The sequence below is a fragment of the Leptonotus elevatus genome, chromosome 10 (assembly GCF_054856555.1).
Source record: "Leptonotus elevatus isolate MCC_2025b chromosome 10, RoL_Lele_1.0, whole genome shotgun sequence".
In the NCBI taxonomy this organism is placed as follows: Eukaryota; Metazoa; Chordata; class Actinopteri; order Syngnathiformes; family Syngnathidae; genus Leptonotus; species Leptonotus elevatus.
The window spans coordinates 25,669,830-25,687,809 of NC_141248.1; the positions used below are offsets into that span (position 1 = coordinate 25,669,830).

Sequence of the window (17,980 nt, forward strand, 5' to 3'; positions counted from 1 at the left end):
CTCACATCGACGTCTCGTCGCTCGCTCCAATCTGTCTACCTGTCTCTCTCTCTCCCTCCCTCCCTTGTCGCTACCCCTTCCTCAATCGCTGCCCCCCAGCTCCTTCTTTGCCCCCCCCCCCCCCCCCCTTCTCGGTGCGGACATGCTGAGGTCGGTGTGGAGATGAGGTTCCGCAATGTGTCCTTCTTGACGCTCCTGTTGTTCGGACTGTGCGGGCTGGTCTCGCTGTCGTGGTACACCGCCTTCAGCTCCTCCAGAGGTAAGAACAAGCCCGCGCGCGCGCGCACACACGCACGAGTCGGGAGCAGAAGAAGAAGCGGATGATGATGATGATGATGGGGATGATGAAGGTGGTGGCGGTGATGCTGATGAAGATGATGTGATGATGAAGAAGCGAAGCCGCAGGGGAGGGAGCGCAGGGTCGATGGCGGTCGCTTGTTTTGTCGGTGTCGGGTGAGACGGGGACTCGGGTCGGGGGTCGGGGGTCGGGGGGGCTTACAGGGCGAAAAGGGGTGCGTTTGTTTGCAGGACGGACGCATGACGCGGGCTCCGTGCTGGGCTGCTGTGCGCTTGTTTGGGGGTGCAAATTTTGGAAATAAAGCAAGAGGCCTGAAAGGAGGACGGAAGTGACATCTTGATGGATGCCCACGCACTAGTATCGTCTTTGTACTCACGAGTAAGACTCGTCATTCAGCGCACCCGGACAATGACTGCGTCTTAGGGCAAGTGGTTTTGCCTCACGAGTAACATGTCGTCGTCCGACTGTCCATCCATTTTAGTTGCCAAACGTGTCCTCCGAGCGAGGACCAAAATGTGCACTAGTAGAATGATTGTGTCTCAATAGTCGGGCCTAACGTTGTTGCTAGTAGTGCCGCTTTTGGCTTCTCTCATGCAGTCCCAATCATTTATTGTGGTCGTACACGTAGCATGACGAGATTATGGCCGCTGCAAACGGTGGTCAAATTGTTTCCAAATAACTGCAAATATAACGAAAAAGGTCAAAAGAACAAAGACAATAAGTATACAAAGTATGCAGCGCAAACTTCCGAGTGCAAACTTTTGGGAGGTCGACCTACACAGTCAATTCTGTTGAGTCAATTTGACTCTCGAGTGGAACCAAATCGACTCCGTTTTAGAGCCATATTTACACTTGGAAGAGAGTCAAATTAAGAATTGAAAAATAAATAAATAAAAGTCACTCAGGAGTTGAGGAACAAACTCACCACCTTCAGCTCGGGAGCCAGCCGATGGACGCCGTGAACCACGCAGCTCCTGCTGGAATCTTCATAACTCCGAGAGCAAAAAAACATTTTGGAGCGAAGCAAAAAGTAGAAGTGGCGTAGCTCAGGTGCTACTGCGCCCGTCGTCCCCCAACCTCAAGGTTCCTCAACCCTTCGGTGACTTTTGTTATTTTTGTCAATTCTTTATTGGACTCTCTCTCTTCCAAGTGTAAATACGACTAAAACGGAGTCGATTTGGTTCCACTCAAAAGAGAGTCAAATTGACTGACGTTGCCACGTGTCATCACGAGTAGCCCCCAAAAGCCCACTCGTACTTTTGTGTCCTTCGTAACATGTCCTAGTATGGCAATGTTGTCCAATGAGTGAGGACAAAATGTCTACTAGGACAAAGAAATCGAACACATGCTCAAGTCTGGAAAGCACACGAGTCGGATGTCTTTCTGCCACTTAAGCAGCAATGTTGTTTACGCACCTGATTGGAGGAGGAGACATGACCTTGGAGGTCACCAAAGGAGCGCTCGCTTTGCTCCACAGCACGTGCCGGCCATCTGTGCCATCGGCCGTCCGTGTTGCGTAAAAAAAATACAATCAAATGGTGCCCACGGGGAGCGCTTGTTTTGCTCCACTGCTCAAAATGCAGCAAGCAACAACAAGTGCCTTCTCAAGAAAGAAGCGCCAAGGGAGCGCTTGGTCATTCGGCCAACACATTCTGGGGGGGGGGGGTCGCACATGAGCTGTGATGGCAAATGGAATGCAGAGCGGAAACACACACAACTGGACGCGCTTTGTGTGCGTGTGTGTCTGCTGCAGGTTTGTGTTATTTAGGTCTACATTTGTGACTTTGTTACTGTGTGTGTGTTAATGTGTTAGTGTATTGTTGTGTCTCTGTGTGTAAATATTTGTGTGTGCTTACGAGAGAGTTTGCATCTGTGTGTATTTGTGTGTCAATGCGTGTGTGAGAGAGAGAAGGCGCGTGTGTGTGTGAGTTTGCTGCTCGCAGATGTTTCCTGCTCGGACAGCTCCAACATGCGCAACATGTCGGGGGACATGTTTTTCCGACGACGGGGGTGGGGGTGCGCTTGTTTGGCCATGCGACGCATACCATCCGGGTGGAGCCAGATGCGTTTGTCGGAGGGCGTCCACGCGTGACATCCCGCGAGCAGAAACGCCGGAAGGGCACACGTGACGCTTCCAGGCCCGAGTGTCGCGTGACACGACAACGCTAACGCTGCGGCACGCCAAGATGGCCTCCAGCCCCGGGCCGTGTTGGGAAAGTCCAATCTGCTAACCATTACGCCGCCTTTCCAACTTTTTGTTGGAAAAGGTCATGGGGTCAAGGCAGGAGGAAAAGGTGATATGAATACGGCCGCCGCTCTTTCAGACGATTTGGTCCCCACAAGGACTGCAGAACAGAAAGCGTGATTCTTTTTCATTCATGGTTTTGCCAACTGTGAAAGTCACTTAAGAGACGCGAGAAGAAATTCCGTGTTGGCCGCGATCCTTCTTTTGGTGTTTGGCGAACGATGAACGATTCCAAACGCGGCTTTCATTCATTCGCGACATCAATTGTTTCAACTTTGGAGGCAACTGTGATGTCAAAATGCATTTTGAGTGAAAAAAGTATACACATACATGCGCAATCACATTTATGCAGATTTTATTTCAATGAAATGTGTGTGTGTGGGGGGGGGGGGTGGGTTGGGGGGGTCCAACTGGTATATTCTCACTTGTTCAACCATTTTTGGGTGATAAATAAAATAAATGTGTCAATGCAAAAGTAATAATGGACATCAATGTGGATTTTTGTCCTTCCGTGGCCTGCCTGCGTTTCCTGTCCTGCAAATCTGTTCAATTCATCGTGTCAGCCCATATATGGTCGTTATCAAATAACGTTTGTTCGGAATGGCGAGTTGGAAACAAGCATTCACTCATTCATCCCCCAAATTTCCAGTCAGAAATCAAATATTGCCATTTACAGCCAAAATCTCTGTTGAGGGAAGAAGGAAACGATCCCCAACGCAGACGATCTGTTGCGTGCGTTTATGTTCATGGCAGTTCAAAGGTCAACGTGTGTGCGTGCGCGATGTTGACAACGCTGCGTTGTGTTCCGTCCCTTCAGTGGCTGCCCTCCCCCAAAAAGTTGGACTTGCTAACAACACGCAGTTTGTTTGACTGCTGAGGGCGGGGGGGGGGGGGGGGGGGTTGGGGTGAGCGTGTGCGTACGTACGCGTGTGTGTGCAGGGCAGGTTGTGACAAGCCCGCTTGCTGACTTTTGCTCTCAGGCGCTTTTTTTCTTTCTTGCGCTTGTCAAACGAACTTGAGGCCGTAAATAACGTTGGCCAAAGCTCGTCAACGTTTCTCGTCGTCTTGCACGACGATCGAGTCCACTTTTGTTTGCAAAATGTACAAATGAAATGGATGTACGGTGCCGGCCGTTCGGCGACAAGTCAACAGTTTGCCAGAAAAAAAAAAACCATCTCACGAGCCAAGTGTGCTGAACTGCACAAAATGCAACAATGGATTCGCATGCTAGCGCTTAGCATCGATAGCCGTTTTCATCACAACATGTGCAAGCGGATCATTTGACAAAACTTGCTCATGTCATGTCTTCGCCTCCGTTATTTTGGGAAAAGGAAAAACAATTGACACGGACAAGAAGAAAAAAAATCGCTTTTAAGCCAACGTATTGATACTTTTATTGATATCATGAGAGCTCATTAAAAATCAATTGGCAACGATCTATTCTTTATCTTCAGCTAATATTACTGCCGGATGTGCAAAAGTCAAAGCCCACCTCGAGGTCGCGTGTGTGTGCGTGTTACACACATTGAACATATTGATCGTTTAATATGCTCGTTTTGCAGCATTAAACGACTCACTTTGTTGTGTTGTGTGTGCGTGTGTAGCTAATGGAAAGTTGTAATTGTCGTCTGGAGGCTCGTCAGTTTCTATGACGACTTGTTGCTTCCTGCGATCCTTTCTTGTTTTTGTGCCTCATAAATGCTGCATGACGACAAACACGCACACACAAATTAACCAACTTGCCCCTCGAGTGTGTGTAAGAAATGATAAATATTTGATGAGTGCTCAGCTTTCATTGGGAAGATTTCTCCTTGTCTTTTGTTTGAGCAACAAAGAAGATGCACTTGAATGCATCGCGACACTCTGGTTTTGCGCGCGGATTCATATCACATCATGGGGACCATTTTCTGGGGCTTTACTATCATTGTGGGGACCAGGTGTCCTTGTGGGGACATTTCGGTGGTCCTCGTGAGACCGAGCCTCTTTTTGAGGGTCAAAACTTGCTTTTAGAGGTTCGCTTTGAATTGGGTTTTGGTTGGGGCTGGGCAAGGCATGACGTCATTGAGATGTCCCCAATCATGCGTGTGCGTGTGCGCGAGAGAGAGAAAGAGATTTGACAACACGAATGTAGAAACATTTGGTCGACTTGAAGAGAACAACTCAAGATGAAAAATCAGCTTGTCTTCCTCCCACTGGCAAACCATCTGTGTGTGCGTGCGTGCGCGCGCGTGTCAGATGGCAACACGCACACTCTGGTGTTTGTGTGTCGTGACTCGTGAGGAGCCAAACGAGACGGGGTGAAGGTTCATCTTACTTGCTTGAGAACGTGACACCCACTTGAGTGCGTGCACGATCCATGAGCGCGCGCACGCACGCGCACACAATAATAATTGAGTTCAATTGGATGAATGTTATGCAGGTGTGTCCAAATGTTTTCTTCCACGGGTCACAATATCCACCCTCAACCCAATCAATCAATCAATCAATCTATCGATGATGGCTTGTCATTTTGTGTGCTTTAATTTGTCACCTTTTGCTGTCGGGAGATGACGCAATTGCTGCTGTTTCTTTTCATGATGTGGGGGCGTCCCCCTCGAACAGTTGCGGCGGCGCCTGATGAGCTGATCGATCTCCGCGTTCCCAACTCGGCAAAGTCGAGCGCTGCTTTTGCGAGTGCTGTTAACTTCCGGCTCTTCGAGCCTCGTGAGCGCGCGTCGTCACGTGTTGACAGCAAGCGCGCGCAAACCAAGCGATTGTCAAATGTTGCTCACTCTTGAGCCGCCAAAAGTTTCTTTGCAAATGTGCAAAGGCTCCTTCCTTGTTGATAGCGGTCGGACAGGTCAGGGGGCGTGGCCACCTGCAAGCGCCTGACGTTTGTCAACGCCGCCGGATGAACCGTTTCAGGTCTTGGCTTAACGATGCGAGAAGTCTCGTCATTCGAATGAGCGGCGAGTGCGTGCGTGCGTGCGTGCGTGCGTGCGTGCGTGCGTGCGTTGACTTGAATAGTCGAATGGCATCCACTTTGGTCCGGTCCTCTATGAGAGAACGTGTTGCGGAATGGTCGCTGGCAGCTTGTGCAGACGCGCACTCGAAGGTTTGCAACAGTGGCGGTCTGTTTGCCAGCTTCCTGTTCAGCGGCGGGCGCACAAGGACACAAGGACGCCAGTGTGCCGCCCGCTCGCCTTTTCTGCAGGCTGTGAGGAAGGGACTGGTCGCCAGCCAGCATCAGGGAGACCGCACGGTTGCATTTTGGGCCGCTTTTGGACTCTTAGACGAGGACATGGATGAGTTGAGCGAGGCCCTTGCGTCGCCGTGACCTTTGCTGGCTTGCAGGCGTCAATCAGGTCACGCATTTTCTCATGGGCAAGGCTGAGCCGTCCTCCGTGAAGGGACTGGACATCTGCCAATGGCACGGACCGGCCCATAGAGACAGAAAGGAGCGGTCGCCAGTTAATGTCAGGGCCCGTTTAGACAAACCGCACGCTGGTAGACAAACAGACAACAGGGCAGATGTGGTCAAATAGCGGACTGGTCGCCATCCAGCGCCAGGGCATATCCAGACAAAGTGGACTGGTCGCCAGTGGCTGATTGGCCATATGTTGACCAACTGATTATTATTTTTTTGAAGCAAGGAAGGGGAGCCTCTCTGCGTGTGCAGTCAAGGAGGAGTTCATTTAGTGAACAAAAACCAAATGGATTCTTTTCGTCAACACACATTTTTCACCGGAAGGAAACGAGACGAGACGAGATTGAACCCCTCATTAATAAGCAACAATTGGGACTAAATCAGTATACATTTTCGTCGACTAATAAAGACGAGAAGAAAATTTTGCTTATTTAATAAAGACTGCACTCAAATCTATGGCCTTTTTTTTTCACGATCAACGACGAGACCAAAATGATTTTGTTCAAATCCTGTTTCTGCTCATCAGTCATGTGACACAGTGACTCCTCCCCCTTTTAAATCTGCAACTAGCAAGTGCAACGCAACATTAATGCAAGAGCTACAGGCTAACGTTCAAACAATGTTGATCGCTAACTAATGCTAGCTAACTTAGCTAATGCTAGCTTGTAGCATGGAGTCATAGCCACGTGTTGTTATACTGCATTTGTGTGTGAAGTCCGTAAAAAAAAAAATAGAGAACATTTTATGTGAAGTAGTTTTAGATTCGATGGAAATGTTCAATATTATCTGCTGACAAAAAAAATGTAAAAGGGTAAAATGATTGTCCTAACTAAAACTAGATTAAAATGTTGACAGTTTCTGCTGACTAAAATTATACAAATAAATTGATGTCTTCTTGTACTAAAATAAAGGCTAAAATGCTATGATAAAAACTAACAAGTGTGATTGAGGTTGGACTAAAACTGAGACTAAATTTAAAAATGGCGGATAAAATCAACACTAGCCAGTAGTCACCATGGCAACCGCCAAACAGGCGCAAGGTTAATTTTGGGGTCAAGTGCTTTCAAGTTGCGGCGCACGAGTCGATACATGTTGTGATGACGGACGGTGATGACGATGATGACGATGATGACGATGATGACGGTGATGGCGACGGTGACGATGATGATCTTATAGACAGGAAGTGGCAACAGGAAATGATGAGCTGTCACGCTCGGCTCCAGAATCCTTTGTTCGATACCGATCCCAACTCTACAACACGTTGCTAATGTCTTGATGCTAATCACGCTAATAAAACTGCGCTTGGTTCGCTGGAAATATTCCAAACCTTTCCCAACATGGCTGCCGTCCACACGTTGGCACCGCATTCCAACCTCTGGCATGTCAACCATCCCTTTGGAAACAATGACCTCATTGTGCGTGCGTGCGTGCGTGAATTGATGCAGAAGCTCTTGTTTCAATTTCCTCGGGCGTGTGCGAGCCTCTCGTCGATAATAGTCAAGTTCGTATCGATGTGAGACTCTGAGATGATGTCAATGTGTGTGCGCGTGCGTGTGCGTGTGCGCGAGCCACTGCTATGTTGCGTGTCGCGGTCACCAAACGGCAGACCGAGCAAGGCGCGATGTCATGCAAACTCCTATTATTGTTATAATATGCAAATTGCTCATCGTGTCGCGTACTGCAATCATGCCCATATATGGACTGTCGCGCATTTGATGTTCGTACAAGTCCTGTTTTTGTTGATTTTGTCCCGACAACTGTTAACCGCTGGCCCATCGTCGGGTCTGTGTTCTGGTCCGTACTTTGGACTATTTTGTGTTCCATGGTCTCTGGTCTCTGTTGTTGTCTACGTGATCTGGGTCCTGGTCCTGGGCCTGGGCGATGTCCTGCTTTGTTCGTATTCCATATTCAGGTCTACAGTCTGGGCTACGTTCAGGTCTATGCATCTTTGGACTTGTCTATATTCCAGTTTGTAGTTTGGTGTGGGTTCTGATCCAAAGTCAGGCTACGTTTTGGTCTACAGTCTGGACGATGTTCCGGTCTACGTGTGTGTCGATGGCCTTGGCTATATTCTGACCCATAGTCCGGTGAAGCACAGACTTGTTTAGATCTGCACTAACATCTGATGTTTTTTCTATGGTCTAGCAAAGTCTGGTCCATAGTCTGGTCTACATTCTGCTCTGAGGTCTTGGCTATGTTGTCACCTACTTGTTTTTATACTCGTCTATAGTCTGACCCAATGTCTGGTCAGGATTCTGATTCACAGTCGGGTCTATGTTTTTGTCCACGGTCTGGTTGACGTTGGTTTGGCCGATGTCCCGGTTCCTGGTCTGGTCTTTTTCCTATTGCCTAGCAGGGTCCTGGTCTGTAGCCTGACCTGCATTCTGGTCTACGCTCTTGGCTGTTTTAGGATTAGGATGTTCTACAGCCTTCTCTACATTCTTTCCGGCCCATACAGAAGTCTAGTCTGTGTTCTGATCCAAAGTCGGGTCTACGTTCTGGTCCATACTCCGGTCTTTCTTCTGTGCTCTGTCATGCTGTCCTGGTCCACGGTCTGGGCTATATTCTGGTCTGCGTTCTGGATGATGTTGTTGTGCACGTTGCAGTCTTTCAGGTTGACGTCGCGATATGCCCGTCAGCAGGATTTGGACCCGACTCCCGTTTGGGACTTGACGCGGGCGTGTTGTTGATGTTGTGTGGCTCGTGTAGGAGATGTGGTGGACATCTACCAGCGGGAGTTCCTGGCCTTGAGGGAGCGCCTGCACTCGGCCGAGCAGGAAAACCTGCGGCGCTCCAAAGAGCTCAACCTGGTTCTGGACGAGATCAAGCGGGCCATCGCCGAGAAGCAAGCGCTCAGGGACATCAACAGAACCTGGAGCAGCCTCTCCGGTACGTAAATACGCCCATTTCACATCGTGCTCCTTCTCTTTGGGGTCAAGGGTCGGTCGGGGCCGAGGGGCAGGGTCGCCGAGCGATTGCAGGAAGTCTATTGACAGACGCGGAACCGCTGGCTGGCGAATGTCATTTCCAGACGAGACCAGGATGAAGTTGTGGAACGTCAGCGTCAGCAAGAATTTCCTTCAGCTTCCCTCCGTCCTCCATCATCTTCCTCACCTCCTCAACAGAGAAGACAGCCTGCAGCCCGCCGTCCACGTGGGACAGGGACGAACCGGAGGTCCGTCAAACCGTCTGTCCTGTAGTGCGTGCGTGCGTGCGTGCGTGCGTGCGTGCGTGCGTGCGTGCGTGCGTGCGTGCGTGCGTGCGTGCGTGACGAAACCCATCTGTCTGTCCGTCCGTCCGTGTGTCTGGTGTGCTTTATGACGTTGCATTGAGCTTCCGTCCAAACGTCTTCAAACGAATCCAAGAAGCGGTTTTGTCAACATCTGCAAGATTCACTTGCCATAACAAAGCAAAACGTTCAAAAGCTATTTTCATTTGTTTAGTTGAACATTTCCACAACAATCAACCTTTTTTTTCTTACAACATTCCTCTTTTGAAAACATTGCCAATCCAAAATATGTTGTAACAGAAAATCTTTTCATTTTAAATTATCTTGTTCAATCTTGCGTTGAGCTTTTGCCAGCTGATGTCCAATATATTAAAATGAAAAGAAAAAAAAGACGCAAATATTCAATGTCGCTTTCATCTCAACAAAACACTCATTTGTATAAAAATATGTAAGTTGCGATTGGCGATGAACGAGTCGCCGTTTTCTCGTGACGGGATGACGGAGGTGCGTGAAATGTGCGTGAAGCGATTGTGGAGCTGCGTGCGTCTTTTCATGCTCATGCATTCTTACATGGATAAAGTCACCTTGGTGCGTGCGTGCGTGCGTGCGTGTGTGCGCAGTTTCCATAGTGATGGGCGTTCCCAGCGTGAAGCGGGAGGTGCACTCGTACCTGACGGACACGCTCAACTCGCTGATGTCACAACTCAGCGCCGCCGAGAAGGACGACTGCGTCATCGTCGTCCTCATCGCCGAGGTCGGCCACCGCAGCGCAGCGACGCGCAGCGACGCGCGCGTGTCTGCGCGTATGCGTGCGTGCGTGCGTGTGTGTCTGAGCTTGCGTGCGCACTTTGGAAAGGAAATCAACCAACGCACTCACACATCCTCGCGGCGCTATCTTTGTGGGACCATCTCATTGGCATCATGCAGTTCCTAGCCCCTCCCCCTAACCCCAACCATGAAAAATGATGATGAAATCTAAACTTGTAGGGACCTTACAATTTCAAGTCGGTCCCCACAATGGTAGTTTAACCTGGAAAAACACTCGTGTATGGACCCCACAATGTCGCAAAGACAAAACCACGCTCGCGCACACACACGCACACACACACACACACACACACACACAAACACAGGGCGTTAATGTTTACGTTTAGTGGATGTGCTCATGCTTAGAATAAGTAAAGAATAAATAAAAAAAAGAAGTAAGGAAGAAGGAATGAGGCAAAGAAAAGAGAAGGAAGCAAGGAAGTAGAAAGGAAAAAAGGAAGGAAGAAAATACAGAAGGAAACTTGGAAGGAGAGAAAGAAGGATGGAAGGAAGTTAAGTTGGAAAAAGAATAAAACAGGGAAGGTGGAAAGGAAGCAAAGAAGTAGAGAAGGCAAAAGAAGCAAAAAAAGAGGGAAGGAAGGAAGGAAAGTGTGCATGAAGTCATGTTGCCAAAGAACTTGTTGTTGTCATGTGACGTGCTTGACATTTGTCACATGATGTTATCACGTGACCTGGTCACATGACCCTTTTGGACTTTTTTTCTTCCTTGAGCTAGTAAAAGTGTCGAGTTCTTGTTAGCCTGCCATAGACACACACTCATGTTCGCACGCGCACACGCACGCACACGTACACACACGCTCAGACTTCCAAAACAAGTTGATGACATCATCATTTCCACCTCCACCTCATCCAATCAGGAAGCGAGCAGTCACATGACTTGGTCGCCGTCCAGGTTTCGAGGTCACACTGAGGTCACGCAGCTGAGTCACCGCCGGCCGCTTGTTTTGCTGTTCTGGACGGCCCGGCGGGGGGTGGAGCTTAGTGCCGCTGCCGCCACTGTTAATGGAGAACACAAGCGCTCGCTGGTTATGAAACCAACTTTTTGCTGACCAGTGTGTGCGCGCGAGAGCGTTTGTGTGTGTGCGCGTGTGTGCGCAGGCGCGCGTGTCGCGATGCATTGTGGTGATTGGGGTTGACCCTTCTTCAATGAAATGTGTGCGCGTGCGTGTGCGCAGGCGGACCATCAGTACGCGCTGAGCGTGGCAGACAACCTGAAGCTCCTGTGAGTGGTCTGCATGATGGGATGTTGTTACCGTGGCAACACGCTCCTTCACTTCCTGCCTGCTCTTTCATCTCCACTCCGCAGTGCGTGCGTGCGCGCACTTTCTATACATTAGACAGAATGTGTGTATCTTTCCTATGTATGTGTGTCCTTCCTTTCCTGCTTTGTCTTTGCACGTGTCCACGATTAGGCCACGCCCTCCTCGCTGTCCATCCGGCTTGTGGTCTTGCTGGTCGTCCAGAAAGAAAGACAAAATGCTGACGACGTCTCCTGTGCGCTTGTCAGTTTCCCGTCAGAGATCCAATCGGGCCTGTTGGAGGTGGTGTCGCCGTCGGTCCACTTCTATCCGGACTTCTCGCACCTGCGCGAATCTTTTGGGGACCCCAAGGAGAGAGTCAGGTGGGCTGCGGCAAAAAGCACAAAACTGTGGCATGCAAGCTGCCGAAGCTGCCGAAGCTGCGCTCCGTCTGCTTGCATGCCACTTGAAACCACTTTCAATCCGGTTCAATTCATCGTCAAGTCCAATTTGAATCCGTTTGAATGCAATTGGAATCGTTTTGTCATCAAATTTGAACCCACTTGGACTTTGTACACAAGCAAAGTGGGAAATAAAACAACAGTTTGATGTAACGGCCAAGAAGGAGCAGCGGAAAGAGGGAAGGAAAGGAAGGAGAGGGAACCAAGAAAAGAGATGAAAGAAGGCAGGAAGGAAAGAAAGGAGAGAAGGAAAGAAAGAGGGAAGGAGGCAGGCAAGAAAAGAAGGAGGGATGAGATGAAGGAAAGAGAGAAGAGGGAAGAAAAGGAAGCGAGGAAAGACTGAAGGAAGCAAAAGAGTCATTGAAAAGATGCCTGTCACGTGACACACGGTCACGCCCCTTTGGGAAAAAGACCAAAGGTCATGTGATCATCACGCACACTGTCGTCAAGGCGACGGCAGCGCTGCCTGCCGATTGGCTGACGCGTGGCTTGCTGTTTGCGGCTCAGGTGGCGCACCAAACAGAATCTGGACTACTGCTTCCTCATGATGTACGCGCGCTCCAAAGGGACGTACTACGTGCAGGTACGCACACGTTCACGCGCCACGCGTTCACGCGCCACGCGCTCGCACTGACTTACGTCTGTGTGCGCGTGCACCAGCTGGAGGACGACATCGTGGCGCGGCCCGCCTACTTGAGCACCATGAAGAACTTTGCGCTGCAGCAGCCTTCCGAGGAATGGATGATCCTGGAGTTCTCGCAGCTCGGCTTCATCGGTGAGACGCGACGACATCCGGGCCGCCGCGGCGACGACATCCGGGCCGCCGCGGCGACGACATCCGGGCCGCCGCGGCGACGACATCCGGGCCGCCGCGGCGACGACGCCAGCGCTACTGAACTGCACAAAAGGCTCACTTAGCATATGTAGCATAGCATGCAATGCACATTTCAGAATCTCACACACACACATTCATGTCCTGTACACACGCGTGCCCGCCGTGCATGTCAACTTTGTGTCGATGAATGTCATGTGGGTGAGTGAGTTTGTGCGTGTGCGTGTGCCTGCGCGCAGGTAAGATGTTCAAGACGTCCGACTTGTCTCTGATCGTGGAGTTCATGTTGATGTTCTACAAGGACAAACCCATCGATTGGCTGCTGGATCACATCATGTGGGTGAAAGTCTGCAACCCCGAGAAGGACGCGGTCAGTCCCCGACGCTTCAAAGCCTCCTCGCCGTCTCCTCGCACCTTTCTCCCGCCTTTGCGCAAAAGCCGTCCGTCCCGGCGGTCCGAGCAAGACGGCGGGCCAAACGGACCCAAACGGGACCTTGGCCTCCTCCAACGCCGTCGTAGCGCGAGGGAAGACGTTCCGTCCGTCGACGCTTGCACCGCCGGCAAACCACAAAAGCGGACGTGGATTGACGAATGATTTGAAATGAGAACGAACACTCGTCGTTTTGCAAAAACTGCTGAATATTTTCCATCCGCCTTTGAGCAAATTAATTCCTTCCACAAATGGACAACCGAACAATAGAATAGAATAAGTGAGAAATCTCGCATGATCAAACGGGATCTCACAAAAAGAAGAAAGACAACCAAAAACTTGCTTTGGAAAATAGTTCTTGCTCACTTTTATGCAAAAATAATAATAACATATTTTGTCTTGTTTTCCACCACTTCCTTGTTGGTTAGTCAAGGGCGTCTTTGATTCCGTTCACATCACACGTTTCGGACCCGATTATCGGGACACCTCACACACACAAACGGGTTCTCCCAGGCGGGGAAGCGAACTCGCGCCAACCCGCTTCGTAGGCATGTGACGGTTCCACTCCGCCACCTGGAGCCCGTTTTTCAATCCTGCTTCCGTCAAGCGTTTTGACAGGTGTGACGTCACGCCCGGCCCCGCCCCTTTTACCCAAATATGGACTTCCCGTACGTCACACCTGTTTGACGAAAGCCGGATGGTAAAATTGTCTCTCTCCAACATGAGGATCGTTCGATCAGACGTTCGATATGCAAAACAACGCGTTTGTCACTTGACGTTTTTGCGTAGCGGTCCTAAGCTGTCGTCCGTCGCTTTTCTGCCAGCGGGAAGTCCGCCGCCGCCGTTTTGAAAACGAGTCTCCTCCTTCCCCGTCCGGCAACACAACAAGGACGCTTGTCTTGTGCTCCTCAGAAACACTGCGACCGTCAAAAAGCCAACCTGAGGATTCGCTTCAAGCCGTCGCTCTTCCAGCACGTGGGGACGCACTCCTCGCTGGCCGGCAAGATACAAAAACTTAAGGTGACGACGGTCGCCACGGAGCCCGAGGTCAAGGTCGACTCTGGCCTGACTGTGTGATTTGTGCCTCCAGGACAAAGACTTCGGCAAGCAGAGCCTCCGCAAAGGTCACGCCAACCCGCTGGCCGAGGTCACCACCAGCCTGAAGACGTATCAGCACTTCACGCTGGAGAAGGCCTACCTGGGCGAGGACTTCTTCTGGGCCTTCACCCCCGTGGCCGGCGACTTCATCCGCATACGCTTCTTCACGCCCGTGCGCATCCAGAGGTGCGCTCGGACCTCGGTCCCGCCCGCGGCGCGTTCATGTTGCTAAAACGCGGCCGCCGTTTCAGGTATTTCTTCCGAAGCGGGAACATCGAGCATCCGGGAGACAAACTGCTCAACGCGTCTGTGGAGGTTCTGCCCTTCGATGTGAGACCTTCAACTTACCTGCCGCCGTTCCCGTGAAGGAATCCAAAAAGTCTTGCTCTTTTCTAGAACATTCAGGCGGACAGAGAAGCTCTGACGGACGGGAAGGACAAAAGTCCAAAATACCATCGCACAGACGACGGCTTCATCCAAATTGGTCAGTCAACCGACGTCTCATTTCCTACTCCCGGAGTTCAAGTAGACATTTTATGGAAAACTGTCCATGGCCACCACATAAGAAAAAGTTGAATGCAACTTAACTGTTGTTGTTGTTGTTGTTGTCGTCCAATCAGACATCTGCGGTTGTCGTTGACCAGCATATGACATCATCATCAACAAGGTTTGATGGATTGAAAAGTGATCCTTGTGGGATCCTCCCCGCCAAACGCACTATTGAACCAAACCGCCAAAAAGCATCGAAAGCCACGGAAAAGCATCAACGGTCTGCTGGTCTTCTGAATCACATGATTGCGTGTGTGCGTGCGTGCGCGTCACAAGCAATCAAACGCGCACCAGCCGGCAGCCATCAAGATCATCCCATGAGTGCTCACATGCTTCCTGAGCGGGAAAAGCGCCTCACACGGGGAAGCATGTGGATTAGGAGGAATGCTGACCCTAACCTCAAACAAGCACCACAACACCCCCCCCCCCCCCGCCCCCCCCACCGGCGGGGTTGTGCACTAAGCACGCATAAGCATCACGTTGACTTTTTAATGGCCCGGCATGGAAAGCCTCCTAATGGCACATGCCTACGGGATTTACGCCTCCGTACGTTAAGATGGCGGACGCTGTGAGATTGTACCGTCCAATCAGATTTCAGCCTGTGTGCGTTGCCGTGACAACGGCATCTTCACAGGGCTCTCACAATCCTCGTCCTGCTTTCTTGAACCGACGTGGCACTGCCGGTTTGCGCTCGCTTATTTGAATTCAACAGCTGCTGCTGGCTTGCCGCAAAAAACTGCCGGCCGTTCCTCAAGCGCGTGACAACGATTGACTAAAAATGAGATCATGAGAAGATGATCGCTGGCTGGCTGAAAAGGCGTCCGCTAACGCTAGTAGCCTTAAAGCCTCACGTCAGTTCACATCGCCCAACAGGGAAGACTTTTATCAAAATGGGGGATACCAATTTTTCTTCAACTGCATTCAATTACAAATGCAGAAACTTCCCACCATCTTAAGGTTTTTTGTCGGCCAGCAATCAAACGAGACGCCTCACTGGCTGTTTATGATCACATCAGGCTTGCAAAACTCTGCCCCGCTGATGGAGTTTGTCCGTCCGTCCGTCTGTCCGTCTGATGTTCTTTGGATTTGCATTGCAGGGGCTCGGGTTTCCTCAAGCATTCCAAAACCATTAAACATCCATCCAGACAAATATGTAAAAATGTATATTTATCGTATTCATTTTTTTTTTAAACATATTTGTTTTAGGAGTATTCCAAAAGTAATTAAAAGTATTCAAGTGACGTTACTTTAGGAAACGAGAAAGGGAATACATTTTCAAAGTAAGGCCGCTCTCGAGTGTTGGCTGCCCTCTTGTGGCCGTTTCACCATCAGGAACTGGAAATGAGAAATTCAAAGAGTAGGAAAATGGATTCCATGCAATGGGAAGACCCTTGTGAGGAAAAAGCACGGATGGACAACTGGACGAAGATCCCTTCATCAATTCATTCATCAGCATCTGCTACAGCGAAATATTGATCACAATTTGTTGCGCCTGCCGCGCCGTGATAGTTGCGCAATTCGACGCGAGGGATGACGAGTCCCGGCTCGATCGGCTTCCAAACGTCGCAAACCCCCAAAAGGGTTTTCGGCGCCTCCTACTGCTCACCATCTGCTCTTCTCTCAGGAATGTTCCAGAAAGGCACGGCAGAAGGAGAAGTGGATCCCGCCTTCGGACCCTTGGAGGCCATCCGCCTCAGCGTCATCAGCGACTCTCCCGTTTGGATCATCCTCAGCGAGGTAACGTGAACGACGGCAATCCAATCCAGCGTCGTCCCTCCCACCTGCGATCTCGCAAGGCATTCCAGGAAGGCGGGAAATCCCACTTTGGCTTCACATTCGCCTGCAACACTTTTTTGAGCTTGCAACCGGGACAATCTGAGCGGGACGAATCCAAGTTCCCACCTTCCTGGAATGCCGCATAAATCCGTGTCTGGGTGGCGATGGCGCAAATTGAATGCGGGAATTGCCAGGCTGGGAATGGCTTCTTTCCTGGAAATCTCGCCGCACCTGCAATCAATTGTTACAACATCAGCAATTTGACAAGTTGGTTTTTGGACTCAGGGAGACGAGGTTTGCGGGTGTCGCTAAAGAGGACGTGAAGGTAGCACAGGATGCAGAGGACAGGCTTACATGGAGGCAACGGATTGGCTGTGGCGACCCCTGTGAAGGGAAAAGCCCAAAAGAAGAAGAAGAAGAAACTTTGAGACACTCTGATGCCATTGGCAGTCGGCAGCCATTAGCAAAATGGCCGCCGACAACGACGAGCATGAATGTGATTGTCCTGCGTTTTTCTGTCTTGTCTTTGATCAGATTTTCATCAAGAAAGTGGAGTGACGAGGGAGTGAGCAAGCGAGGGCCTTGGGGCCTTGGGGTCCTCCTCCTTCCTTCTTCAGTCAAGCCACCCCACCAACACGGTGCCACAGCGCCACCCTCTGGTCGCATCTGGCCCCCGCAGGGAGAAACAGCATGACGCGGGGTCATGTGACAGGAAGCTGCGGTCATGTTGAGCGGTCTGACAATTGAGTGGCGACGGGGAGCGGGGGAAGGACAGACGTGCGATGATGATGACGATGACGATGACAAAGCGCCGCCGCTTTGGAGGAGGTCTTTATCTCAGGACCTGGACGCCACGTGTAGCCAACAGCCGCAATACTTTTGCTGAGACCGACTTTGTCGGACGTGACATCCTGCCACAACCTTCCTCAGCTTCCTCGTCCAAATGTTGGAGGCCACAACTTCCTGTGGGCCTTCACAAGGCGGCTCACCGGACACACGCACGCGCGCACACACACGCTGAGACGGAATTGCCACTGGAAGGGTAAAGGGGCGCATGACGTCAGATCACAAGGACGTTTTCTGTTCCAGTCACGTGACAGGAGAGAAGATCACATGACCCCAGGTGGAGGCACGCCATGTTGACGCCTGCTCAGAACGAACACTTTGTTGTACACTACTTTGTACTCCAAGTGTAACTTCAGAAGAATTACTCCACTTCAAGAGATGCTTTCCTGTTCTTGACACTTTTCTACTTTTATGTCATGTCTAGTTTCCTCAGGAGCTGATGAAAAGAATAAATTATTAAATGAATTATCAACAATACAAGTTTCACAGTCATGTATCGATTTCAGTTACTTTATACAAAACTGGATTCTTATTTTTTTAACGACTCCTTTTCTACAGTCAGTGTAATAATTTTCATGGATTGCCAACATTACTTCCAATTGACTCCCTCCACTTACAACTCGTAAAACAGTCATCTACAAATGTCAAACTTTCACGTGCGTTTACATGGATTGTGCAATATATTCAAAATGTAATTCACAATATTAAAATTAAAATGTATCAATGACAATAAATGAAATTTAA

The 17,980-nt window shown here is 50.2% G+C and overlaps 1 protein-coding gene and 1 long non-coding RNA gene across 3 annotated transcripts; one reads left to right on the forward strand and one right to left on the reverse strand.

The window, feature by feature from the left end:
- mgat4b (alpha-1,3-mannosyl-glycoprotein 4-beta-N-acetylglucosaminyltransferase B) lies at positions 1 to 17,701 on the forward strand. 2 transcript variants are annotated; one of them, XR_015096276.1, is made up of 15 exons: positions 1 to 259; positions 8,659 to 8,838; positions 8,981 to 9,124; positions 9,799 to 9,932; positions 11,182 to 11,228; positions 11,514 to 11,627; positions 12,213 to 12,288; positions 12,366 to 12,480; positions 12,777 to 12,907; positions 13,880 to 13,987; positions 14,058 to 14,251; positions 14,317 to 14,395; positions 14,462 to 14,549; positions 14,686 to 16,351; positions 16,925 to 17,701. XR_015096276.1 is itself a non-coding variant. In XM_086086844.1 (15 exons), exons 1-15 carry the CDS (start codon positions 163 to 165, stop codon positions 16,946 to 16,948), a joined length of 1,644 nt encoding a protein of 547 aa, XP_085942970.1. In that variant the 5' UTR covers positions 3 to 162; the 3' UTR covers positions 16,949 to 17,701. The 2 variants fall into 2 exon arrangements, 1 of the variants encoding a protein (XP_085942970.1); XM_086086844.1 differs by having other exon boundaries at positions 3 to 259; positions 16,239 to 16,351.
- On the reverse strand, positions 10,316 to 12,501 carry LOC147167799 (uncharacterized). The gene is made up of 2 exons (XR_015096277.1): positions 12,345 to 12,501; positions 10,316 to 11,599 (listed from the first exon to the last, which is right to left on the reverse strand). It is a non-coding gene; the product is annotated as an uncharacterized LOC147167799 (long non-coding RNA).
- Positions 17,702 to 17,980: the final 279 nt, after the last annotated feature.